Raw genomic sequence first — 22521 nt, 5'->3', positions numbered from 1 at the left:
ATCTTTGTGAATTTTAGAATTATATATAATTTAGAAATGTTCTTAATATTAAATGAAGATGATTGTACCTTTTCCTGGTATTGATAAATTCAGTGATGATACAGTAGGTACATCAAAATTGGAGAAAACACTTGAGAGAAATGAGGAAAAGCTGATCCACCCATGGCTTGTGGATATATTGGACTAGCACCATCTTCTGAATATTTAGTACATTGCAACTTTATGTCTTCACTAATGTACTAAAGAACCTTTTAAAAAACATTCACTTAACTTTGAATTTCAGTAATTGCATCACTGTTATAACTTCTTTTACACTCTGTTGAGCTTAGGAAATTGTTAAATTCAACCAAAACAAAGGATATCTATAGCTGGATTAGTGGGAAATTAAGATTGTTTTTTACACTTTTTTAACCTCTGTCCTAAAACATAAAATGTTAATTATTATACATTATTATTACATATGTTATTATAAGGAGGGAATTTATTTTGTGAAAAAAGCTGTTGGATCCAGCAATTTGTCACTAATAGCTCAGCTAAATCAATTTAAACATTTTTTTTAAAGTTTCAGTGATCCTGATAAAAATCATTTCATGTTGAATCAAAGAAGAGTCTCTCATTTTTCTGTCTTGTTTCAGAGTGCTAGGGCAGTCATTGAAGTTCATTATAGGGACGTTTGGGAACTACTGTCAAAACCAGCAATGTCTAATCTAAAGAGAAATGTGTTTTTTGAAGTTAGGTTCATAGAAATTAATTTGTCCATAGTAGTTCATATGAACATTTTAAAAAATGTATTGCAGTCATCACGGTAAATTACAAAGCAGTAAGTTGATGGTTCAGTGAAAGTTCTTGTGATCTTAGCAAGGCATTAAATTTATCTTTTCATACATGTTTTATTTTCTGTTTGTAAAAACAAGAATGGCATTTGCCTAATTTATTGGGAAGTGAATTAGTCAGCAAATGATCTGTTACTAATTGCAAAGGGCTTATAAACTGGCACTAGGGCCATGTAAGAATCTGACTGACTGGATAAAAAGCTACAGTGAACAAACTGTCTTCTTTTCCAGGAGGAGCTTGTAATCTTAGGATATGTTTCTCTGTGGAAAGTAAAAACTAATTAACCAAAGGTGTGAAATTAGAGAACATTAAAGTCCTGTGAGATGATGCTTTTGAGAGAGTGACAATAATTTTTTGAAGCCAGACTATTCATTCTCTGTACCAGAATGCACAAAAGTGTTTCATGTTCTTTCATTCACAACCCCACTTAATTTGTTAAACTTACCCTGAGGGCGTATTTGTTTAGGTCTGTACACTGCAGATGGTAAACAGAGATATGCGGTAAAATCACCTGCACAGAGGTCTGTGTGCCACGTCTGAACTCCTTGTGCCCAGATTAATGCACTCTGAGTTAACTTGGCCATATGTTTGCTATGCCACTGTCTCTACATGGATAGATCTTCAGCCTACTTAGTTACTTGAGTTGCAATGTGGGGAGGAGGCAGTCAACAGCCTTTAATCCACCTCTGTTGCTTTCTGTGGCCTTATGATATCCTTTTAAAAAGAAAAAAAAGGTAGAGTTGCTCCAATTATTATAATATTCACAGTGGCTCAATTTTATATTGGTTTAATAATATAATCTTTTCTGAATACTTGTCTCCAAAAATGTCAGCATTAGGGTTAGGGGTAAGGGGTATAGGTACCTAGCAGAAAGGATCAGGTTCCAATTGTCAGTGTAGTCATAGTCTGTTCAGTCAAATGAGAAATGATTGCAAGAATTTCTGCCAAAAATTTATTAAGAAATAAAAATGAGAAATGTCTAGCTTAGAAAAAATTATTCTTATTTTCTCTTTAACTGTCTTTTCAAGCTGTGTAAGCCAGTCATCTGTCATCCTAGTTTTGAAAAGAAACTTGGGTGTATTGTTTTTTTCTTCATAAGAAAATTTACTCTCATATGAAAAGATGCCTGCTGTTTGTATTCGTAAAGGTTAACATCATCTTAAAAATGACCTGCCATCTACCAGACATTAAACATGCTTGTTATTAGGCAAGAATCCTGTCACATTGTGTCCTCTTTGGTTAGCTGCACTTGGTGTGCTGAGATGGAGGCATTTGCTTCTGGCTGCTTTTCTTGGTTTCTGTTGAAACTTATTTTAGATCTTTGAAGTGTTAACTTCATTAAACTAAGATGCCCAAGAACCACTGTGTTTTATAGCTTCAGCAAAAGTGCTGTAATTGTTTATTGTTTAATAGCACTTGAAAGTCTCATTTTATATGGGGTATTTTTATAAATAAAAGTATAAAGTAAAAAACTTAATATAACAGCTACTTTCATAAATCAGAGATCATGCAAATTGTAGAACTTGTCATTCTTTGTTTCCTGTGCTGGAACAAACTGTTGGCGATAGCAATGTGATTTTATGTGAAATATCCTTATTCCAAGAAGCTCATGGCAGATTTTGTGTCTTTGTATGTCATTTCTTGAGAAGACAGAGAATTCCACATATCTTTGTATAAATAAGTGGAGGCTTATAAGGGAGATGTGCATAAACCCAGGCAAACCTCATTCACAGGCAAGATATCTTTTTGTTTTTAACTGGAGACCTGGGAATTGTTCACCTTTCCTTTCCCATATTAGGCATACATTTTCATGTCTTGTGTCTGTAGGAATTTGCCTTTTGGAAGGAGCTCAGATCATAGATTTGACATTTAGAAAGCTGTATTTTTCTTTAGTTATTGAGAAACATATTTGCTGATAATTCCAATTTTTTTTTTAGAGGAAGGAGTGTTACAGTGTTTTGTGTAAATTACATGAGTTTTTAAGCTACCTTTTCTTTTTTTGCTTTCTGAAACCAGTAATTTCCTGTTGTAGCTGGAAATGTTAAGTGTAGTTTTTTAAGTATTAAAGTGCAGCACCAGCTATTATTCTGCCTTAGCAAGTCTTCTAATACAACGTTTGATTTGTTACTGTGTCCTCATAGGGAAGCATCGGCAGTAGAGTGTACATGACAGTAATAAAGTAAACACATGCTTGCAATCAAATTAATGTATTTCATCTGTCTTCAATTAATAACACTCTGTCATGCTATCTATCTGAGAAGCGGCATAAACAGTTTATTTTGTGTTTGGAATAACTTCCTGGAGGTAGTTAATGTGACATGTAGTTTGTCTGACATGAGTATAACCAGATCAACACTCTAGATGTTTTCTTGATAACCTAAAAAAATTACTGAGAAAATCTGTACGGAAACTATATTTACATTTCGTTTTGAGCTTCCTTAAATCAGAGTAGTGGCATAGTTTTCAGGACTTCCATGGAAGAGTTTTCTTTTCTTGGCAGTTATACAATTTTAGTGTGAGAAAAAGATTGAAAGTATTAACAAAAAATTAACTACGAAAAGCTGCAGTTTGCCCTCTGACATTTGGGATTGAATATTTGAGAACGTGTGCTGTAGTAATTTAAAAGTACCAGATCAAAATAGATTTTCAAAAAGCTAGCTAGTATATCAAGTCTGATAGTGCTGCAGACCCGGTACAATTTATTGGCAGATTAATTTATTGTTATTTCTGTATAAATCTGGTTATTCTTATGTTATTATATTGGATAATAATAATTATTAATACCATCAGACATTAGATTTTTTTTTTATTAATACCATCAGACATTTTCCTAAATAGGAAATGAAAGTGCACTAGCTTTAAGTTCTAAGTAACCTATTGAAATATTCTTTAAATACTAAAACGTAATGAAATAGCTCCATCTTTTAGTTGGAAAGCAGTAGGTTACTGGTAAGCTATGCAATAAAAGACTAGAGAGGTTTTTTTTTCTTGCTCCTTTTTTTTTTTTTACTTTTTTCTTTGGATTGATGGTAGAATTAGGATTAAGACTGGGTAATAGTGCTTATGGTAGAAGAGGCCTGAGAGGGTTCCTTCTGGCCAGAGCGGTGGGACCTGCTAAGCTGACATGCTGCAGTATAGAGGTCTGATGATCTGGAAAGTAAATCCTGTTGCCTAGAATGCTGCTCTCAGTGTTAGCTTGATTTCTCGTTTATTCTTTAGAATAGTGGGTATTTGTCACCTCTTGGAGAAATTCCTTTTTATTCCCTTTTTCATGCACATTTGATTATGCATGGGAGAAGCAGAACCTTCACACTCTGGAGTTAAACTGACTGCACTTGTTGAGCAGCGTGTATTAATGCTGTATGACACTATTGTTGTCTTCAGTCTGTTAGGTCTTCAGTTGCTCAAGCTAGGTTTGTTCTTATGGAAATCAGTCTGAAACTATACAAAAATATAGGATGAAAAAGGCATTGTCATATACATATACAGCCCCCTTTTTTATGACCCTGGAGTATTTTCAGAAGAGAAAATGTGTACATAATTTTAAGCACATGTAAATTAAATTAATAAATTATTAGAGCATTTTACTTGTCATGTCTGTGTGGGCTAATCGTGATAGCTCATTATTTAAACATTATGTAATTGTATACCTTGTGTGCACAGCTGCAAATACTTTGCAGAAAGATTTATATTTCATTTTTCACAGCATACTATAAAAGAATATATTTTTGTGTGGTACCATAGATTAATAAAGATATTTACTCATAACTTTAAAACTACCCTTAATTATATTGAAATATGAAATAGTTATAATATGTAAGATAACAAACTAGAGAGTTGTAACTTCATTTATGTACTAATACCAGTTTTAATGGAAAATACTGTTATCAATAAAAAAAAGTTCATCTTAAACAGAACTGCTCCTTTGCAACAGAATCCCTTGCAGTTATTACAATTCAAGATCTGGAAGTGAAAGATGGTCAGATTTGGGTGGAGAGACGTCCCTTTACTGAAACTCACTGAATTGTCATGTTTCTTTTCATACATTAGGTTTAGAAAGTGGTTAGGTTAGTTATCACTGGTATAATCATTTGAAAGGGCTTACAGTTTGCAAGTGTAATCTCACTATCCAGGAGGAATGCCAACAAGTTTAAAGAGTCAGACTTACTTCACATGCGTTATGTGTGGCACTCAGCTGTTCATGCCATTCTCAGCAAGTAATGTCACTATTTTCTCAGGTGTTTGGAAGTACCTGTACAAGTTATCTATTTGTGTTTCTTCCAGAATTACATGAGAGGAAGATTAATGCAAAATGGATGTTTTCTTACTTAAAAAAACCCCTGTAGTTTTACATGGAGTTCTTCTCCAGTGATGTTATGAAAGAAGAGACTGGCAGTCCTGTGGGAAAGGGAGATAAATAGAATGAGTAGCAGCCTTTACATTCTGCATAAATGATATTCTGTTGATTTTTTAGAGTATGTGCAGTTATTTATTTGTATAATTTTGAAAGATTATAAAACCAGAACATCGATCATTCTTCTAACTGAAGATACATATTTTAAAATGCTTACTGGCTTTGTGTTTGTACCAGTTGTATTACTCTGGTAAATTGTTATATGTATTTTATTATTGCCTTAATTTTAAGACAATGCAGTTCTGGGATTTGATATCACACTTTATTCCTCAAAGCAAACTCTGGTGAGCTAATTATATTTGCTCTAGCTAATTTAGCGAAGCAGGTGAGTTAAAGTAATATTTAAGCTGCCTGACCATTGGTTTTCCACATAGGTAGGGTATAGTGGAATGGAAATGGTTGTTTCTGCACAGTGGTGCTGTGTGGCTCATTGCAGGCCATTTTTTATCTTATGGAGTTACACATATATCTAAATAGTGTAAGAGAAACAAATTTGACATCAATTTCTTTACCATTAGTGGTTTCAGAGTCTTAAGTCAAAAGCAGCAGAACTATTCAATCAAGACTGAATTGCTGTTGAATGGCTGGGTGTGGGTAAAGGACCCATTTGTGTTTTATCTAGCGCTTTCCAAGATTTTTTTTTCCCTTGCTACTGCCCAATAAACTGAAATTTCAGGGACTTACTCTTAATTTCTCAAGTAAATTCATATGGAGTTTTGACTTTGAAGAACAATTTTTGCTGTCTCAAATGTTCGCTCAGAATTTATTAATCATTGGATAGATAGCTAGCCTTGCAGTCATTTAAAATACAGTTTCCTTTCCCATTTTGATTTAGCATTGTCTTATCACCTTTTCACTGCAAATAAGTGATGTATAGTAGCAATTTGAAGGGTAGTGAAAATGTTTGTATAAACAATCATCTGAAGATGTAACCTAATCAAGTCTGTCTGGTTCTAACTTAAAATGATTATTTTGTCCTTGTCTTCTTTGAAATGCCACTTGCTCTCCACAAAGGTGACCATGATGGTGTTTGCATCTCTTTGCTTACCTAAATTGTGCAGTGTTGTTCTTATCTGGTTTTTTTCTGCTGTGCTGGTTTTGGCTGGGATAGAGTTGGTTTTCTTTGCAGGAATCTTCAGGACATCTTCAGGAATGCCTTAAAGGGAGTATCCTTGGGATTTCTGTGGGAGTTCCATACTTCTCTCCTCATTCTGTTTTCTTTTTTTACCTCACTAGATCTCTGTTTAATCTCACCTATAAATCAAAATTGAACTCTCCGGAATTTGTGAGGAGCAAGTATTTTAGTAAGCCTTACCTACTTTTGCTACAGCAGATGCTGATCTCTGCTGGTTTATTCTTGGAGGGGAGAGTTTGACTTGGATCTGTTTGGCTTGGTCAAAGTTGTGTCTGAATTCCTGAATTTTCTAACATGTTTTTGTTGTGCCATTGTCTTTATGGGAGACCTGTACAGACAGATGTGTATAGATCTGTTAGGTATGGAACAGCAATTTATCTTGCTAGCTTTAATTGAAATGACTCTTCATACTAGACAAGCTTAAAGGTGAATGTTTAGTCTTATTTTAGAGAATCAACAGGATGAGCTCTTGACGAATTGCAGGAGAGGTTAAGTAAGGCAATGGAGATAATGTTTGGAGAATATCTGGCAACCCTGGGGTTTTTTTTTGTAGTTGTTGCTTGAGATTTTTAGTGTGCATTTCAGGCATAAAGATAAGCAAAACTACAATGGCCCATATTGTGGATGCCTTTTCTTAGAAAGGGACTTCGAAGGTACTTTCGGGGCTGATGAGACCCTTTTTCCTGTCCTCATCAGGCCAGTCAGGGAAACAGTACTGTGACCTATCTCTCCCTCTCATTCCTCCATTGCTCATGATGTCCTTCTGCTTCTCCTGATTTGAATTTAAGTATTCCATTTAATGCAAATATAAGTATATAATAGGTATAATAATATAATGTTCCTTCTAGCCAAGGAACTAGGAATGTAATCCTTTGACATTTTAACTATTGCTTTGCTAGTTTATACTTTTAACTGCCCTTTCTACCTATTGGTCCCATTTTTAAGAAGTTTAGAATTTTTGAAATGATAGATCAAAGAAATACCCTCGCTGCATTCTCCAAAGTTTACATGCCCTGGGCTTGCTTTAGCTTTTCATGATCAGGAAACATAATTTATTAATGTAGTTAGCAGAGCTTGTATTCAAGCACTTGACCCAGTCTACTGGTTTGTAACGTTTGTGTGCTGTACAGATTCACTGTTTGCAAAATAGTTAAATCTCTTTTCACTTTTCAAACTTGTGACCTTGTGTCCTTTATACATCCCATTGTGAATCTCTAGCTATCAGTTTATATTCTACTTGGTAAAAGTGAAGCTATTAATTTTGCCCTGCTGTTGTGTTCTTTCTCATTCCCTTCAGATGAGGAGGATGACTGTACCATCTGGCATGCAAACTTCACTTTGGGTCTTTCTCTAAATGTTTGTATTTGATGTGTGGCCAAATCTTGCAGATGCTTTCCTTGAGACCTTTGTTAGATATGGCCTATCATAGCCATTACCACAGTTAAAATGTTCTCATTTTGTATCTTAATTTCAGTAATTCCTTTTTTCTTGGCCAATGATATGTTATCTAGTCATTTAGAATATTCTGCAAGATCATTTTCCTGGTTTGTAAAATCAAACTGTATTTATGTATCTTACTCGCTTTCTTTTTGTCCAAAATTTAATTGTCCTTGCCTTTAAACTTTTCATGGTTTAAGTGTATGCTAATGTCATCCTTCATCCCAAGATATCTATTCTTGCTGTTAATTGGCTCATCATATGAGTCCATATTGGCCAGCTGTTAGTTTTCTTTCTATAAAATCCCTACATTCCTTATAAACATCCTTTTTAGAAAATAATTTTTCTCCTCCAAAGCTCTCTTTAAAGTCTTTTTGCTGTGATGTCTAAATAAAAGCTGGACAAGATTTATCTCCTCTTGTGTCAAGAATTCTGCCTGTTGAGCTGACCAGTGTCAGATATTCAGAAAAAAGGACTTGAGGGTAACTATTCACGTTTAGCTGATCTTCAGTAACTCTGGTTGTGCCCTTGACCTATGGGCAATGCAAAGGAATTGGAGTTAGGATCATTGCCCTTCATTGCCTGCAAACTGCAATTTTGTATAGTTAAGTATTTATTAACGGTTGAAACTCTTTCTTATACTAAAACTGCCCTTTTTCACCAAGAGCTGATGTAACATGAGTTACCTGGAATTACTGTGGGCTGAGAATGTGCAATGGACACTCACCTGGCAGTCACCGGCATGACAGTGACCGTACTGTTCACAGCAGACTGTCTGAAATTCAGGAGGCATAAGGTGCAATATTTGTAAGTGGGGAGAAGGACTGAGAACAACACAAAATTTAGAAACATAATTTCACCTTGATTTTTCACTTTAAGTCTGTTAGTTTCTACAATCTTGTGTGCTTTAATTTCTCTGCTGTAGTAAAGTATGTACTCCCCTGATCATATAGTATTCTAGATGTTTCTTCATAGAAGATGAGGCATTTGAGGATATGATTTCCAATATGGCAGTGGCGTTTTCTTCCATAAAATCCGTCAGCCTTTAGCCTGCTGTTTTGTTCGTCCATTCTCTATTCTTCCCTTCCCGGGAAGGAGAGTTTGAGAGATTGTAAATTGTGAGCTTGTCTTTGTGGAGTTATGTAAGCATGTCATGGTATGTTAGAAGAATATAGTGTAAATACTGTCTATCTATCTATCTATCTATCTATCTATCTATCTATCTATCTATCTATTTATTTTTATCATAATTGTGTGTAGGTGTTTGGAATTCAAGTATAGTCAAAGAAATACAATGAGTGAAATCTAGAGGTGGGGTCAAAGTTCCTTTAAAAGCTCATGAAATAAAAATAAAGAAAATATATATTTATTTTTCCCAAAAGAGTAATCTCACTGTTGTGTTTTCCAAGCTGCACTTGAAGCTAATATGTGAAGCATAAAAATAATAGTTAACAATGAAATGTTTTAGGCAGTATGCTGTATTTTATTCTTAAAAGCATTTCAAAGAGTCCCTCTCATGGTAGTTATTTTTCAGAGGAAAAAGTTAAGTGACTGCATGAGTTTTTAACAAAATTGTTACTGACTTTGGGTTATATTTTAGTAAATGTATTTGTTCTTCTTTTTTTTAAAAATGAAACTATATTATATGCTCAGCATTTAGTATTATGGAAAAACCATACTACAAATATTAGTGTTAATAGCTTAGTATTTTAGTCCTTTACAAATTAATGTCTGTGGTAACTGGATGATTTTAGGCCTGTTCTTATGAACAAGGCCTTACTGATGTGCAAGGAACAGTACTATGTGGCGAAAACTCCACATTAACCAAGGTAAGCAGTATAAATAGGGTATAGGAATCCGCTGTTAGACTAAAAATCTCCAAGAGAAAATCTCCAGAGCCTACAAATTAAAGACCTCCAATATCATTTAAAAATAAAACCTTTTATGTAGTAGGAGAGCATTTTTTCAGCTGATAATCAAATGACACTATTATACAGGCTTACTAGATTTGCAAATTTACAAGTTTTTACAAGTCAGTTGGGTCCCTTCCTCAGGAAATCAGTTTAAGTTTTTTTTCCTGTATTGACTCAAAGAACCTGGTTGTCCTTAAATCCTTCTGAATATATTTGCCTTATAATTTGACTGCATTGAGTCAACGACCTTATAGAAACCGTAATGCAATAAAAAAAGAGAAACTGTTCAATATAGTTTCCAATTACCTTAGGATCAGATTTGGAGAAACTGGAATGTACACAATAAAACCTGTGCAAGACTTGAATTCCATGAGGTTTTGGAAGCAACCGGTGCTTTTCAACATAAAATACTGTTTGAAAGCTTTTCTCTGCTTTCAGTGGTTGTAAAATGATAAAAATGGAAATATGTGTGCGTCTCAAAATGTGCATTTTACTTTTTTAAATTTTCTGAACCATACCTTTGTGGAATTTAAAGTTTGATATATAAGTAACTAAGCATCACTGGTTTTACTCCATTAATTTTTTTATTATAGTGAATGCTTTTGCTTTGCCATGTTCTTCAATAAAATTCTTTATAACTCATTTACATTTTTTACTTAGGAAAAATGTGTCGATTCAGATGTGCTCAGTGAACTTTATTTTGTAAAAGTCTTTATGTTACACTGGAATCCCCAATATGTATCATGCTTGCAAACAGAATATGCAATATTTGGTTCTGTCTCATTTTTGTATGTCGTTAGCAGTAAAGTTATTACAAATTGCTTTAGTGTATCCAGAAACAAATTTGTCCTTTTTTTGAGATACGAATTTGTTGCTTTTGTCCATACAGCTTTAATTGTGTTTTCATTTTAGTTTTGCAAATAAAATTAATCTGATGTAATTCATTACCTTTATTTTGGCAAATGATTATAAAAAGACGCTTGCATTTGCATACACCTGTAAAGGAAAATACTACATCTGATGTTGTTTCCAATGAATAATTTCTAAGACAGGTAACTAAATGGGCTCCAGTGTAATAATTTTTCCTTTCTTCAACTTATTTTTAGTTGACTTGGAGCATATGCGCACAGTGAAATCTGACAAGCACCAGCGATTTTGTCAGGAAAACAATTTCAGTAGCCATTTTGTGTCAGCCAAGACAGGAGATTCTGTAAGTAAGAAAAAGAAACTTCTAGATGTCTTTTTTTCAAGATGCAGCAGTTTTATTGTACTTCACGTAACAAACCTTTGAGAATTTGGGCTGCTGCATGTCCTTTGTTGCTTCCCTAGTTGCATGAAAAATAGACCTTTCTATGAGTGTATATTATCGTTATTAAATTGCAGTGGCTTCTCGTCTGATTTTCAGTTTGAGATACAGATTTTAATGGAAGTGGTTTAGCTTACACATCAGTTTGACAACCGAGACCAGCTAAATATCTGTTTGCTGTCAACCTGTAGTTAAATGTATTCATTCCAGGTGGAATCCTGTCTATAGAAACTTCCAACAATTGCTAAATAATGTGACAAGACCCTATTGCAGTCAAAGTTTTTAATATGAGTCCTGAGCCATGAGAAACACTCCCTCTGCAGGCCCATTGAAATTTGAACATTCTGACATTTGTAGCAGATGCTTTGCAGAGTGCATTTTTGAACAGTCTTTTGACTCTGAGCTAACTGGGTTATTTGTTTTAGTTGGACGCATACAAAAGAAAACATTCCTTTTCAGTTGACACAATCAGTCAAATTAAATCATATTGTATTGTTTTACTTGATTTCTGTCACTTGCCTAATATGTTTGTCATTTCCATAAAAGAGTCTTGTATCTGTCTCCTTAATATTACTGTTGACAACAAAATTTACTTTATTTTTATGTTATCGAAGAGCTAGACCATGTTCAATTACATGGAAGTATAGTTCTATAAAACAAATGGAATCACTTATTGTTTTAAGATCTTTGATGAAACTTCTGCAGTGGAGAAGTTTCTGCCTAATTTTATAAGATAATAGTTTTTCTGTAAAGTATAACAATAGTGCTGTTATAAGTGCAGTGAGTTGTGATTCTCTGTATAGTTTGTGTTAAATCTTAGGCATAATTTTTTGTTTAAAGTGGGAAAATACAGGCTTTTTATACTAGAAACAGAGAAAAATGTTATAATACTTCACTCAATGAAATATGCATCTGATAAAATGTATTCTTTTCTCAAGGAGACAACCTTTCTGTGGGATTTGGTGATAAGGAGAAAAATCAGTTCATTTTATAACGTTAGCATATTTATCATTACAAATTATGAAGGAATCTTCATTACATCTTTTTAATTGATTTATGAATTACAGCAGCATTACACTATATATACTTTTTGTACTTTTGATAATTTACTGTTTAAAAACAAAGTAAATCTGAACATACCTAGAAAGCATTAACCAGAAATCTCTGCCTAAATATCTACTTACAAAAGAAGTAGTTTACAGTAGCTCATTTTTAGTTTCAATGTAAACTTAGTTTCAGTGTAAATTTGAATTAACCCTTTCACTGTTACTGCACACTGACTTTTCAAAATCTTCATGTGTTTTGGTAGTTGTGTAGGAAGATGGGGTTTTTATCCTAGACACTGATTTAAGAAGAGGCCAATCATTGCTAAGGTGAATATAGACTAGAGGAGTCTTACTCAGTTAAGATAAATGGTTTGTTTTGTTTACCTCAGATCTTTCCAACAGATTTGTTTGCAAAAAATGATTTTATGTACATATAAAAGCCCGAAAGTCTCCTTGGGGGAGAAAAATTTTCATGAAAGATTTAGTGTATAGCTAACTGTCTTACTGCCCATCAAATCGTGTAACCAAAGCACTGAACTTGAGCCCGATGTTTTGTGCATCAGGGCAGGTGATATATCTCAGAACACCTGAGATCTTGGTGTGGGTTAAAGGAGGTCTCTGGACTGCAGAATCTCCGTTCAGTATTTCCTCTCATGTTGTGTGGATGTTAGTAGAACAGACCAGTACTAGACCATGTAGTTCAGAGGAAGAGCAATTGTTTTGGAAGCTACCAGAGTTTGTTGATTGTGCCACTGATTTGTTACTGGTTTCCCTCTCGGGTATAAGAGATTGTGAAAATGTTATTTACAGAATTTTCTCTGAAAATTGGAAAATGACTGAGAACACATACACAGGCTTTACCTTTTGGGGGTGGCAGCTGCATGATGAAAACCAATGTTTGTTAGTAGTTTAAATCATGAACTCAGACGAACAGCCCAATAGATAAAATATAATGTGTAGCTTGACAATAGGTGTTCAGCAGCAGTGCAAGCTTAAGCTGCTCCTCTTGAACATCTGTTGTATTCTTTAATCTCATTTAAAATGCAGTTGCCTAAACAGTAAGATAGGTGGAGTGCCTTGAGATGAATTAAATAAGTTATTTAAGATAGGATTGCCGCCCACTATTGTGTATTAAATGTCCAGAGTCTAACTGTGCCACGTTGCTGCTGCAGGCTGTACCACATCTTGTTTGTTCTAGATACCTCTGTTCAGTGTAAATAATGTTTTGTAAGACTCTTCAGAACTCTTTCATAATTCTATTTTTTAAAATGTGTGTAGTAGAGATTTTGGTGATGTTGATACACAGTTCTGTTGTTCTCAGTTTCAGAAACCAACTTCTCTATTGCACAACACAGTGGTAATGTATTTTTGTGCTAAACATTAGTGAATACCCTTATTCATATTTTGTAGCACTGAGAGTAGTATTTGAGAGGTGGGTTGTGTAAAAGCTTGTTTAAACTTAGGTCTCTGGAGGCAGAGTGGAAGTGTTGCTTAACAATCCAGCATACTGTTCATTCCTTGTACCATTGTTGAGTTATTTTCTCAAATTTTTAAACAAAATTGAAAGTACCAGATGAGGTTATTTTCAGATCTGCCTTGCACAGGTCATAATTTTGTATATCTCGTTGTTTACAGTTTAAGTATGGTTTGATATATTTGAAAGAACCTCAAGGATGTCTGGTTTTAATCATTTAAATGCAATTTATTTTTTTTCCATAGGTCTTCCTGTGTTTTCAGAGAATTGCTGCTGACATACTCGGCATCAAATTAAACAAAGCAGAGTTGGAACAATCACAGGTGATTTTCCACAAATACTTAATTTTTCTTAGTATTTTATTTACTATTAAAAATAATCTAATTCCATATTAATTGCTGTCCTTTAAATCAATCTTCATATGTTGTTCTGAAGATAATTATTTAATTTCACAACTTTTAAAAAATAAAATAATTCTTTATTTATCCATCAGGATAAACTTGCTGAAACAACAAAAAACATGTTCAAAAAATTAAGGAAAAACTTAAGTTTTAGGGATTTTTTTTTAGAAATAGCACTCAAGTCTCTGTATGTACACATATTCAGGTAGCATGGAAGATATTCGTATATATACATTAAATACTGTACATTCATGTCAGATACAGTTTTAATGACAATCATTCCTTTTTAATTCTATATGCATTTAAAACAAATCTCATTTTAGAACACTACAAATTTAAGTCACAGAAGGCATGAGCTTCTGGGAGTGGAAATGTTGTAAATCAATATTCATTGCAGTCATAGAGCAAAATTTATTATTTGTCAGTCAGGAGTTAACTATGTCAAATCCTTTGTTTGGTTAATCTTAGGTCTTAGTCTTCACTGTGTGCCTGTGTAATACAGAACCTCAGTAGTGACCATCTGCCTTGGGGAAGGACAGTTGGCTTTGTAAGGTCACTATTTCCCTTTTTATTCGGAAGTGCAAATTCTGAAACCAGAATCCTATTCTGGTTCAGTATACCCATTCTCAAGAGCAGACAGACTTGTGGAATCATGCTTTTTGAGTAGCTATGATGGCTCTCTGGCATCTGCAATGATTTTTCTCGCTGTACCAGTCCCAAATAATCTCCCCCTAAAGGAGCCGTATAATTTCTGCCCTTGCGTTTTGTGTTCTGTTCTTTGTATTATGAGTGTTATCTTAGGGAGTTTCTGCCATTTCCTCTGTACAAAAGGGCTGAGAGAGGGGAGAATGTTTCCCAGCGATGGATAGGAAAGTTGTCAGGAAGGTTGTCCCCCATCTTTTACATTGGTTTGTGTTAGGCAGGGATGTAAATATAGGGATTCCACTGTAAACATGTGGCAAACCTGCTGCATGTCCTCCTCCAAACTGTAGCAGAGCTTTGTTGCAGTTCATGCTGTTCAGTAATTGCTCTATGCAAAATGGCTCTAATGAGAGCATTGGTTTAGCACCATATAAATTAATTGGAAAAAGATGTTTTCACTATTTTTAAAAATTTGAACTGTAACTGTATGATTTAAAATGTGAACACTTGCTTAACTGTATGTACCAGAGTTGGAAGTCAACTAGTTTTTGTCAGTGAAATTTAGGAGATCAAAAATGTGTTAATTGTTCAAATAAGCAAGCAAGCAAGAGGTTTTCTAATATAACCCCTTTTCCTTTGCCACTTTCTTCTTTCTAGTTTCCACTTCTAAAAACAACTTTTCTGCCAGTAAGACTGTGTGCATAGGTTTAAACCAAAAAGTTTTTCTACAAACCCAGTTTCAGAAACCTCAAAAGCAAAGATTATGCTACTGAGGCAACCCTGCATAATGACGTTTGAGATTGCAATTATTTAAATTTACTTATTGAACCAAAGGTTTTAATGGCGTAATATCCTGGAACTGCTAGTTACTACCAGTATTAAACAGGTACCACAAAATTAAGTCAACAAGTTTATTTAAAATAAAAAGGCCAAACATTTCTTTTATGCAGCTTGGTCTCCTGCTTTTTGAAATATACAATAAATATGTAATTTCTGAAAGTGTTTTGCCACAGCAGTGTTTACAATCTGTGTTGAAGTGGTTAACTAGAAAACTATATTGCAAACAGTAAAATTGTAAAATATACTTACAGAGCATACCCATCAAGCAAAGTATCTTCAAAAAGCAGTAATTTATAGAGAAATATTTAGTGTGTCTTCTCAATGATCTAGTACTACTAAGGTACCATCCATCTGTTGTTCTGAGCTCTGTGATTATTTGCATATAAATGGTTGAGCATATAGAGTTCTCTAATTATTCCTGGGTCATTTAGCTAGCACTGGAAGATCGGCTTTAGACCTCTTTGTGCTGTGTGGTGTTCTGTAACGCAGGTATAAGGTTGTGGAAAGGTATGCAAATACCTTAAATTTAAAGGAGACTATGATAAAAAGGGTTATACAGAAAGTTGTAGATTTCTAAAGAATGTGCCTGTGTTTAGGTTTTTTTAAAAGTAAGAACCTCTACATAGCTTCGACTCAAGAGTACATAACTTTCTATGTCAAATTGATATCAGCTTTAAGTAGGCTTCCTTCTACCTTAGTATTGTAATTAATTTTTAACTTTGTTGAGCAGATCAATGGAATATGCAATATGTGGATCAAAGTAAACATTACACAAGTAGCATTAGCAATAACCTATAAACAGTTAATATGCATAAATTAAATACTCACTGTGGCACACATTGCTGTTAACGTGAATCCCGGCTCTAGTGATTAAAAAAAGATAAAAATATCCCTGACAATCCAAGACCAAGAACAATTAAAAAAACCAAAACAACAAAACCACCCAAACTCCCTCTCCCCCAACATACAACAAAAGAAGAAACAAAGTAAATAGACTTGAGCAGAAAAGAAACTTTACTGTTGCCTTTCAGATGCAGCAGAAGTCACTATATGGTGCAACACTGTGCACGTAGCTACAGAGTGAGAGCTGGAAAGCAACTACCTGATTTGCAAAGTTCTGTTAATTGAGCATAATTTCAATCTACTCCAAACAAGCAATAACTCTTTGTTACCAGTAAAACATTCGCTTCCTTTGAGAGTGTTATTTTGAGGGGGCTGTAAGAGTTTCCCCAGTTTAAGTCAGAAACCAATGGGAATTGTACTGGGTCTTAAGGCTCATTGTCAATCTTAACAGATTGTTAACTGTATCTTAAGGCTCATTGTCATATGGAACCAACTACCCACATCAATTCTTAAGACAGAAAAGGGAAAATCTCTAGAAAAAACTGGAAAAGGAAAACTTTAATGTTCATATCCTTGAGGAGATGACTAGAAGGGCATATCTTGAGAGAAATTCATTAGTCTGCAGTACAAAAGCCTAATTAAAGTAATATGCAGATGCTGTTTCCCAAAGGCATGGAGCTCATGGCTGGAAAGATGTGATGTTAGATGATGTTGCCATTATAGATTTCTGGTTTATCATATACTCTTATATGACAGGTACTGGTACCTTAGTGTGGTGGTGGGTTTTTTTCCCCTATTCCATCAATAAAATGGGCACAGGACTTCCTTAAATTGTGGAACAGTTATGTAAATATGTTCCTTAAAATTTTTAGACATTGAATACTCTAGCTACTGGACTGTAAAAGTCGATTGGTAAATAGATGGATGCTAGATAAGTGCTATAAAGAATCAAATAGAAACAACTCAATACACAGTGTGATTCATCCTTAAAGTATGCAAGTGTTGATTTGGATTTAATCTTTAAATAAAGAGTAAAAGACATTGTAGTTTTTATAAATGTGCATGACCTACATGCTGGATTATATATTTGAATTTTCTGTATTTTTTGTAATGTGAGATTTCCTCATTTTGAAAACTGAGAAGGTTGCTGCCTGAATGTGTTTGTCAGAGTATGTAGGGATATGTTCATTCAGTCTAGGTGGTAACAAAGAATAAGATGAAATACTGAGTTTGTGTAAAATGCCAACAGTCAAGTTCTTTATGTAAAACATGTTTTATTGTCTTGTATTGAGAATATGCTTTATAAATTATTTCTAGCACTCTTGATTTTATGCCTGAAGATCATATTTGTCGTGTTTAGACTCAATTATAACTGTCACAGTCACTAGGAAGATCTTAGATGTGACTCATAGATGGATAGAAATAAGTAATAGGAATTCCATTATTTTAACTTGAATGAATTAGTGGAGTTTGGCTCATGACTTTTGAGCTTTGATGACTGGCAGAACTGCAGAAGCTCTTGTGAAAAATGAGTGGGGTTCTTGGTCCCTTTCAAATTAGCAGCACAACTTCTGTTAATTAACTGCAAGAAGAAGCCTTAGAAATTGAGTTATATTTACCCTGCATTGTTTTAGAAAGCAGCTGCAGCAGTTTAAGATATTAATACAACCCAAGCTGTTTGCTACTGCCCTTTTGCTGGAATGTATCACTTCCACAGCAGAATCAGAAAATGGAAGGTGATCATGTGCTTTGGCCACATCAGGGTGAAGTTGAGCAGTTTAGTTTAAACTGCTGCTGAAATTTGTTTCAAAGTGAAGCTGCCAGATTTTGTGCTGAAGTGGATGAGGTGCAAGTACACGTTACATTCCACCAACTCTCCTTTGGCAGCAATGATCTCCAGCAGAGGAATAGGACAGACATTTGAGGGTGGTAAGTTTTTAAACTATCTCAGCTAGAGCTACTAACCCTTGTCTGTTAACATGCTGAGATGACTGTTAATCAAACCTTTATTTGGACAAAACTGTGGTGAAACAAAGAACTAGATTACTCTTTATGCGTGACTGGAAAGCAGAGCATGTTTTTTGAAATGGAACGGTTCCAAAGTAAGAAAATTGCAGATTCTGACTTATTTTCAGTCCTCAAAATACTCTCCCTTTTAAATTGCAAGGGTCTGATGAAATTTGAGGAAATAGCTCCTTTACTAATCAAATGTTTTTCTTTCTATATTTTTTACTTTCAACTGTAGTGTAAAAACTGCATGGGGTACAGCTTTGTTCCTTGGCATTGGCAAGAGCTAGCATTTTTGTAAATGATGTGTAGTTTTCTCTCTAACTAAATGCCAATTCAGCAAATTAGTGTGCGCGCACCAGCTTTGTGCAATAAAATGTTTGGCAGATAAGTCAGACCTGGAGTACAGAGCACCTGCACCAAGAAAGGTTATTTCTCATTATTGACACTGATTTGAACCATGGCAATGATACGCCTCACGTAGAAACTGATGCAAAGAGGCCCACGTTTTTAATTACCATGAAGTTAATAAAAGAAATGTTACAGTGATATTTTTTTAGTCTTATTTGGATGACATTCCTTTAGAAAATCCAAGTCATTTATGATAGTCAGTTTCTTGCTACAGTGTGCCTAAGCATGGGTCACTAACCTGCCTGTGTTTACAGGATGGGATTTAGACCAATGTTTTGAGGAACAATTAATTGCCTACTGATTGCAAGACTATTTTTTCTTTTTTTTTTCCCCCCCTCAGCTCTAGTCAAAAGGTTGGTATGAAGAAACTAGGTCCTGTGAGGTCAGATAACACTGCTTAATGCTAAAACTACTACTTACTGCCTTACATGGGATTTGGAAACCTTTCCCTTGATAACATCGGGCCAGGAGTCCAGTAAATCATGAGTGTTGTCCACTAGATAAGATAATATGAATGTGATCAATTAAACTCAAGAAGAGTACTTCAGCAGCTAATAAATCCAGGTCCCTTACCAGACAATTCAGTTATTGTTGTTTGCTTGACATAAAGGTTTTATTTACAGAGGTAATCTTTAACATATACTGTTTATATATTCATATAATCCAGTCTATACATTGTTTCCTTTAAAATAATAGTATTTATTAATTTGTTTATTTTAAACTTGAAGATAGTTGAAGAATTTAGGAAAAAAATATTAAACTGGTTTACTGTATCTTTCATAGCAGTCCTACCTCCTCTGCTACTCCTTTGCTGAAATTGTTCCATGAATTTTACTTCTCTTTGCATGAACACTGCATTAATAATGAAAAACTTTTAACAGTTTTGTTTGTCTTTAAGGGGAAAAATGAGAACCTTTTACTTTTATATGAAGTAAAGACAAAATCAAAGCGTGGAGCATTTTGATATGAGGTTCTTAATTTATGTCCCTGGTTTGGATTATATATTTAGGTATAATGTAATTGTTATGTTACTTAAAAAGTTGCTCATGTAAGGCTACTGCACTTGTTACAAGCTAACAATGTAGTATTTATCTTAGGCCATTGTCATCTTTCTCCCACTGAATCGCCTGCCTTTTGATTCTGTCCCTTCTCTTGCTATTTAATACACTTTTGTTGATTGCATGGACCTTTCACTTCGATGCTTTGAAAGGGCATCTCCTTGGAGAAGCTTGAGGAGCAGCCCTGGAGCCGCTTTCAGCCAGACATGTTGCTCTTGTATCAGCCTGAGGCCAGAAAATGCATTCATTTTGCTTCTGCCTAGTCTTCTTATGTTATTAATTCATACTTTTCAACTTCTGATTAATCTCTCCATTGTTTTCCTTCTCTTTTCTTTTTACATTCTTCTCCTTGCCCTCTATCCATCATGTTGATACATGGTTAACAGCATGTTGTCAGGGCAGAACTAGTGAAATATCCTGAAGAAGATAACCAACCTCAGAACACTTCCAACTGCCAGAGCAAAATCTGCTCAATGCAGTAGTTCAGGTATTGATGGAAAACTTGGGTGGTTTCTTTTTATAAACTGCATTGCTGTTACGTGAAGGAACAAGTGTTACAGTAAGTTCTATTGGAAAATTATGTTTTATTTATGTAAGCACTTGTAATACTCAATGGACCCCTGGTGGCCTAGTGGTTAGCATGCAGGACTCTCACTGCTGCGACCCGGGTTCGATTCCTCGGTCCCCTGGGCAGATGGAGCCCGTTAGCCCTGTGAGGCCATCCATCTATGAGAAGGTCACTCTAAACAAACCTACGTCCTGAGGACCTCACTGCCATTGTCCAAGCTTGCTTGGCCCCGGCAGATGAACCTTAGGATTAAAGGGTGGGCTCAGTTCAGCGCAGGCTGTGTCTCACCTAAAAAATCCATTGCGCAGGCTGGAAAGGTAAAAGACCTTTCCCAAAATCTTCATTCGTGAAGACTGGCCATTATTATATACTAATACTCAATATATTAATTTGGAACTCTGTGTACAATTAATTACACAGTGTTTCTAATAACCAGATAGTTCATAGAAACTTTGAAATACTTTGTGTTACTGTATTCAGTGCTGTGCATTCAAAGTATTGTATAGCTGTCTCAGATGGAGATGGACAGAAAATATTCTCATTTCCTTCTCCTCATGTAGGAGAGACCATTAGTCTTATGAATTGCTTTGTAAATAGAATGGGTAGTATCTGTTGTATCTGTATTGGAAAATACATATTTATGGTATGCAGAGCTTCTTTTTATGTTAATTTAGTCTTTAGCCAGTATGCCTGTCAAAGGTTTTAGTGAAACAGGTCTGTATTTGAAATGTTCTTTGAATTCTGTCCATATTTTCTGGTGAAGTGCTTTGAGTAAAGACAAAAATGAAAACTTAGGTACAATTTCCAATTACAATTTAAGCAGTTATTCCTAAAGAACAAATGGCACCATCTTTGCAAACAAATACTGTTTTATTATTTTCATACAAAGCAATTTTCATGAAAGTAGAACTGTCTGCTGTTTGGCAAAAAAGTCACGTTCCATTTGTAGTGTTGTGAAAACCTACCAAGGCAATTGCTTTTACTCAGTATGGATAAACTGATAGAATGAGAATTAGCATCTGATAAGACTTTCTGTAGGGTAAGGACAAACCTCCTGTTTTATCTGTTATTTTTCCTTCATGTTTCATATTAAAATATCTGTTGAATGCTTTGCCAGCATGAAGATAGTATTTTCTGATTGTTACTGTGTTTTCTTTTGTGACAGAGGGTGGTGAAGGCAGATATTGTCAACTACAGTCAGGAGCCTGTGACGAGATCCGTTAATCCTCCTAGAAGCTCCATGTGTGCAGTTCAATGACCATGCTGTTCTTCTCTGGTCCAATACCTTTGCAGTCCTCCTGCCTTGACACAGGCTCTGGGATTACCCAGAATTTTGTTTTAACGGTGACCAGCGCAACAATGCAATTAGAGGTTTCAGAAAGGTTGCGCTGTTGTCAATTAGGAAGCATCAGCCAGTTTTTTGACTGACTGAAATTAAAATGTGAGAACACATATTTTGAAAAATTAAGATCTATATTCTTTTAAATTATATTTAAATAAAACTGTATAACGGTATAACTGTTTATATGTTTCCTCCTGTCTGTTTGACTGATACCAGAATAAAAATGGATGAAGCAGCCCTGCATTCAAAATGCTTTTACAGACGTTACTATGGAAGGGTATTTTGCCAAAGCATTTTTAATATTTTTTTCTCCTGTGATCTGAACTAAGACTCAGCAAAATGTAACTTGGAAAAACTATTGCTGGAATAATTTTAATCATGTAATATATTTTATCTAGGGATAATTTCTAAAGTGTTCCATTAATATATATACCTAGCATAAAATGTATAAATTGTATCCAGTGAGAAACAGTGCTTGAAATAAAGTTGTTATTATAAAAATAGTTACTTTTTTGAAGTCTCAAGTTGTCTCTATGAATGCTCTAAAAAATGCTAGTGTTTTTGTGTATTTTTATTACTACAGCAGCATCACTTCTTACAGTAATATGTCTTTATGAATATGGATGAATCTCAGTCATCAGTTTGGTCTGTAAATGTTGAGTGATATATTCAACATGCATTAGAAACTGTTGATAGATCAATTAGGATCGGTTACTGTAAATAACTAACAGAATGACTTTTCTCCTGGTACTCTTTTCTTTCTGATTCAGAGTTAATGACAAATAAAAAGCTGTCTGCTCTGTACACTTCTCCTCCGTTCCTTTTCTAGCAGTCTCTTAGGCGTGCAGTT

At 34.6% G+C, this 22521-nt stretch overlaps 1 protein-coding gene across 4 annotated transcripts in view; it reads left to right on the top strand.

Annotated features, from left to right (window-relative positions):
• The window catches only part of RAB28 (RAB28, member RAS oncogene family), a 65520-nt gene extending 43339 nt beyond the window's left edge, over positions 1-22181 (top strand). The window contains exons 5-8 of one of the 4 annotated variants that reach the window (XR_003534783.1): positions 10840-10943; positions 13805-13882; positions 18048-18214; positions 20148-20224. Coding sequence is in view for 3 of the 4 variants with exons in the window: in XM_027686578.1 (XP_027542379.1) it covers positions 10840-10943; positions 13805-13882; positions 20148-20243 (278 nt within the window). In the remaining variant the exon portion in view is untranslated. Of the gene's footprint in view, positions 1-10839; positions 10944-13804; positions 13883-18047; positions 19051-20147; positions 20249-21494 lie in introns of those variants that run through there. The other 3 variants (XM_027686578.1, XM_027686579.1, XM_027686580.1) reach the window with 3 other exon arrangements.
• Positions 22182-22521: the final 340 nt, after the last annotated feature.

Source organism: Neopelma chrysocephalum, unplaced genomic scaffold, assembly GCF_003984885.1.
Source record: "Neopelma chrysocephalum unplaced genomic scaffold, ASM398488v2 Primary Assembly neopelma1_71, whole genome shotgun sequence".
Taxonomy (NCBI): Eukaryota; Metazoa; Chordata; class Aves; order Passeriformes; family Pipridae; genus Neopelma; species Neopelma chrysocephalum.
Note: the sequence above shows the minus strand (reverse complement) of the source record. Positions and strands in the feature narration are given on the sequence as shown.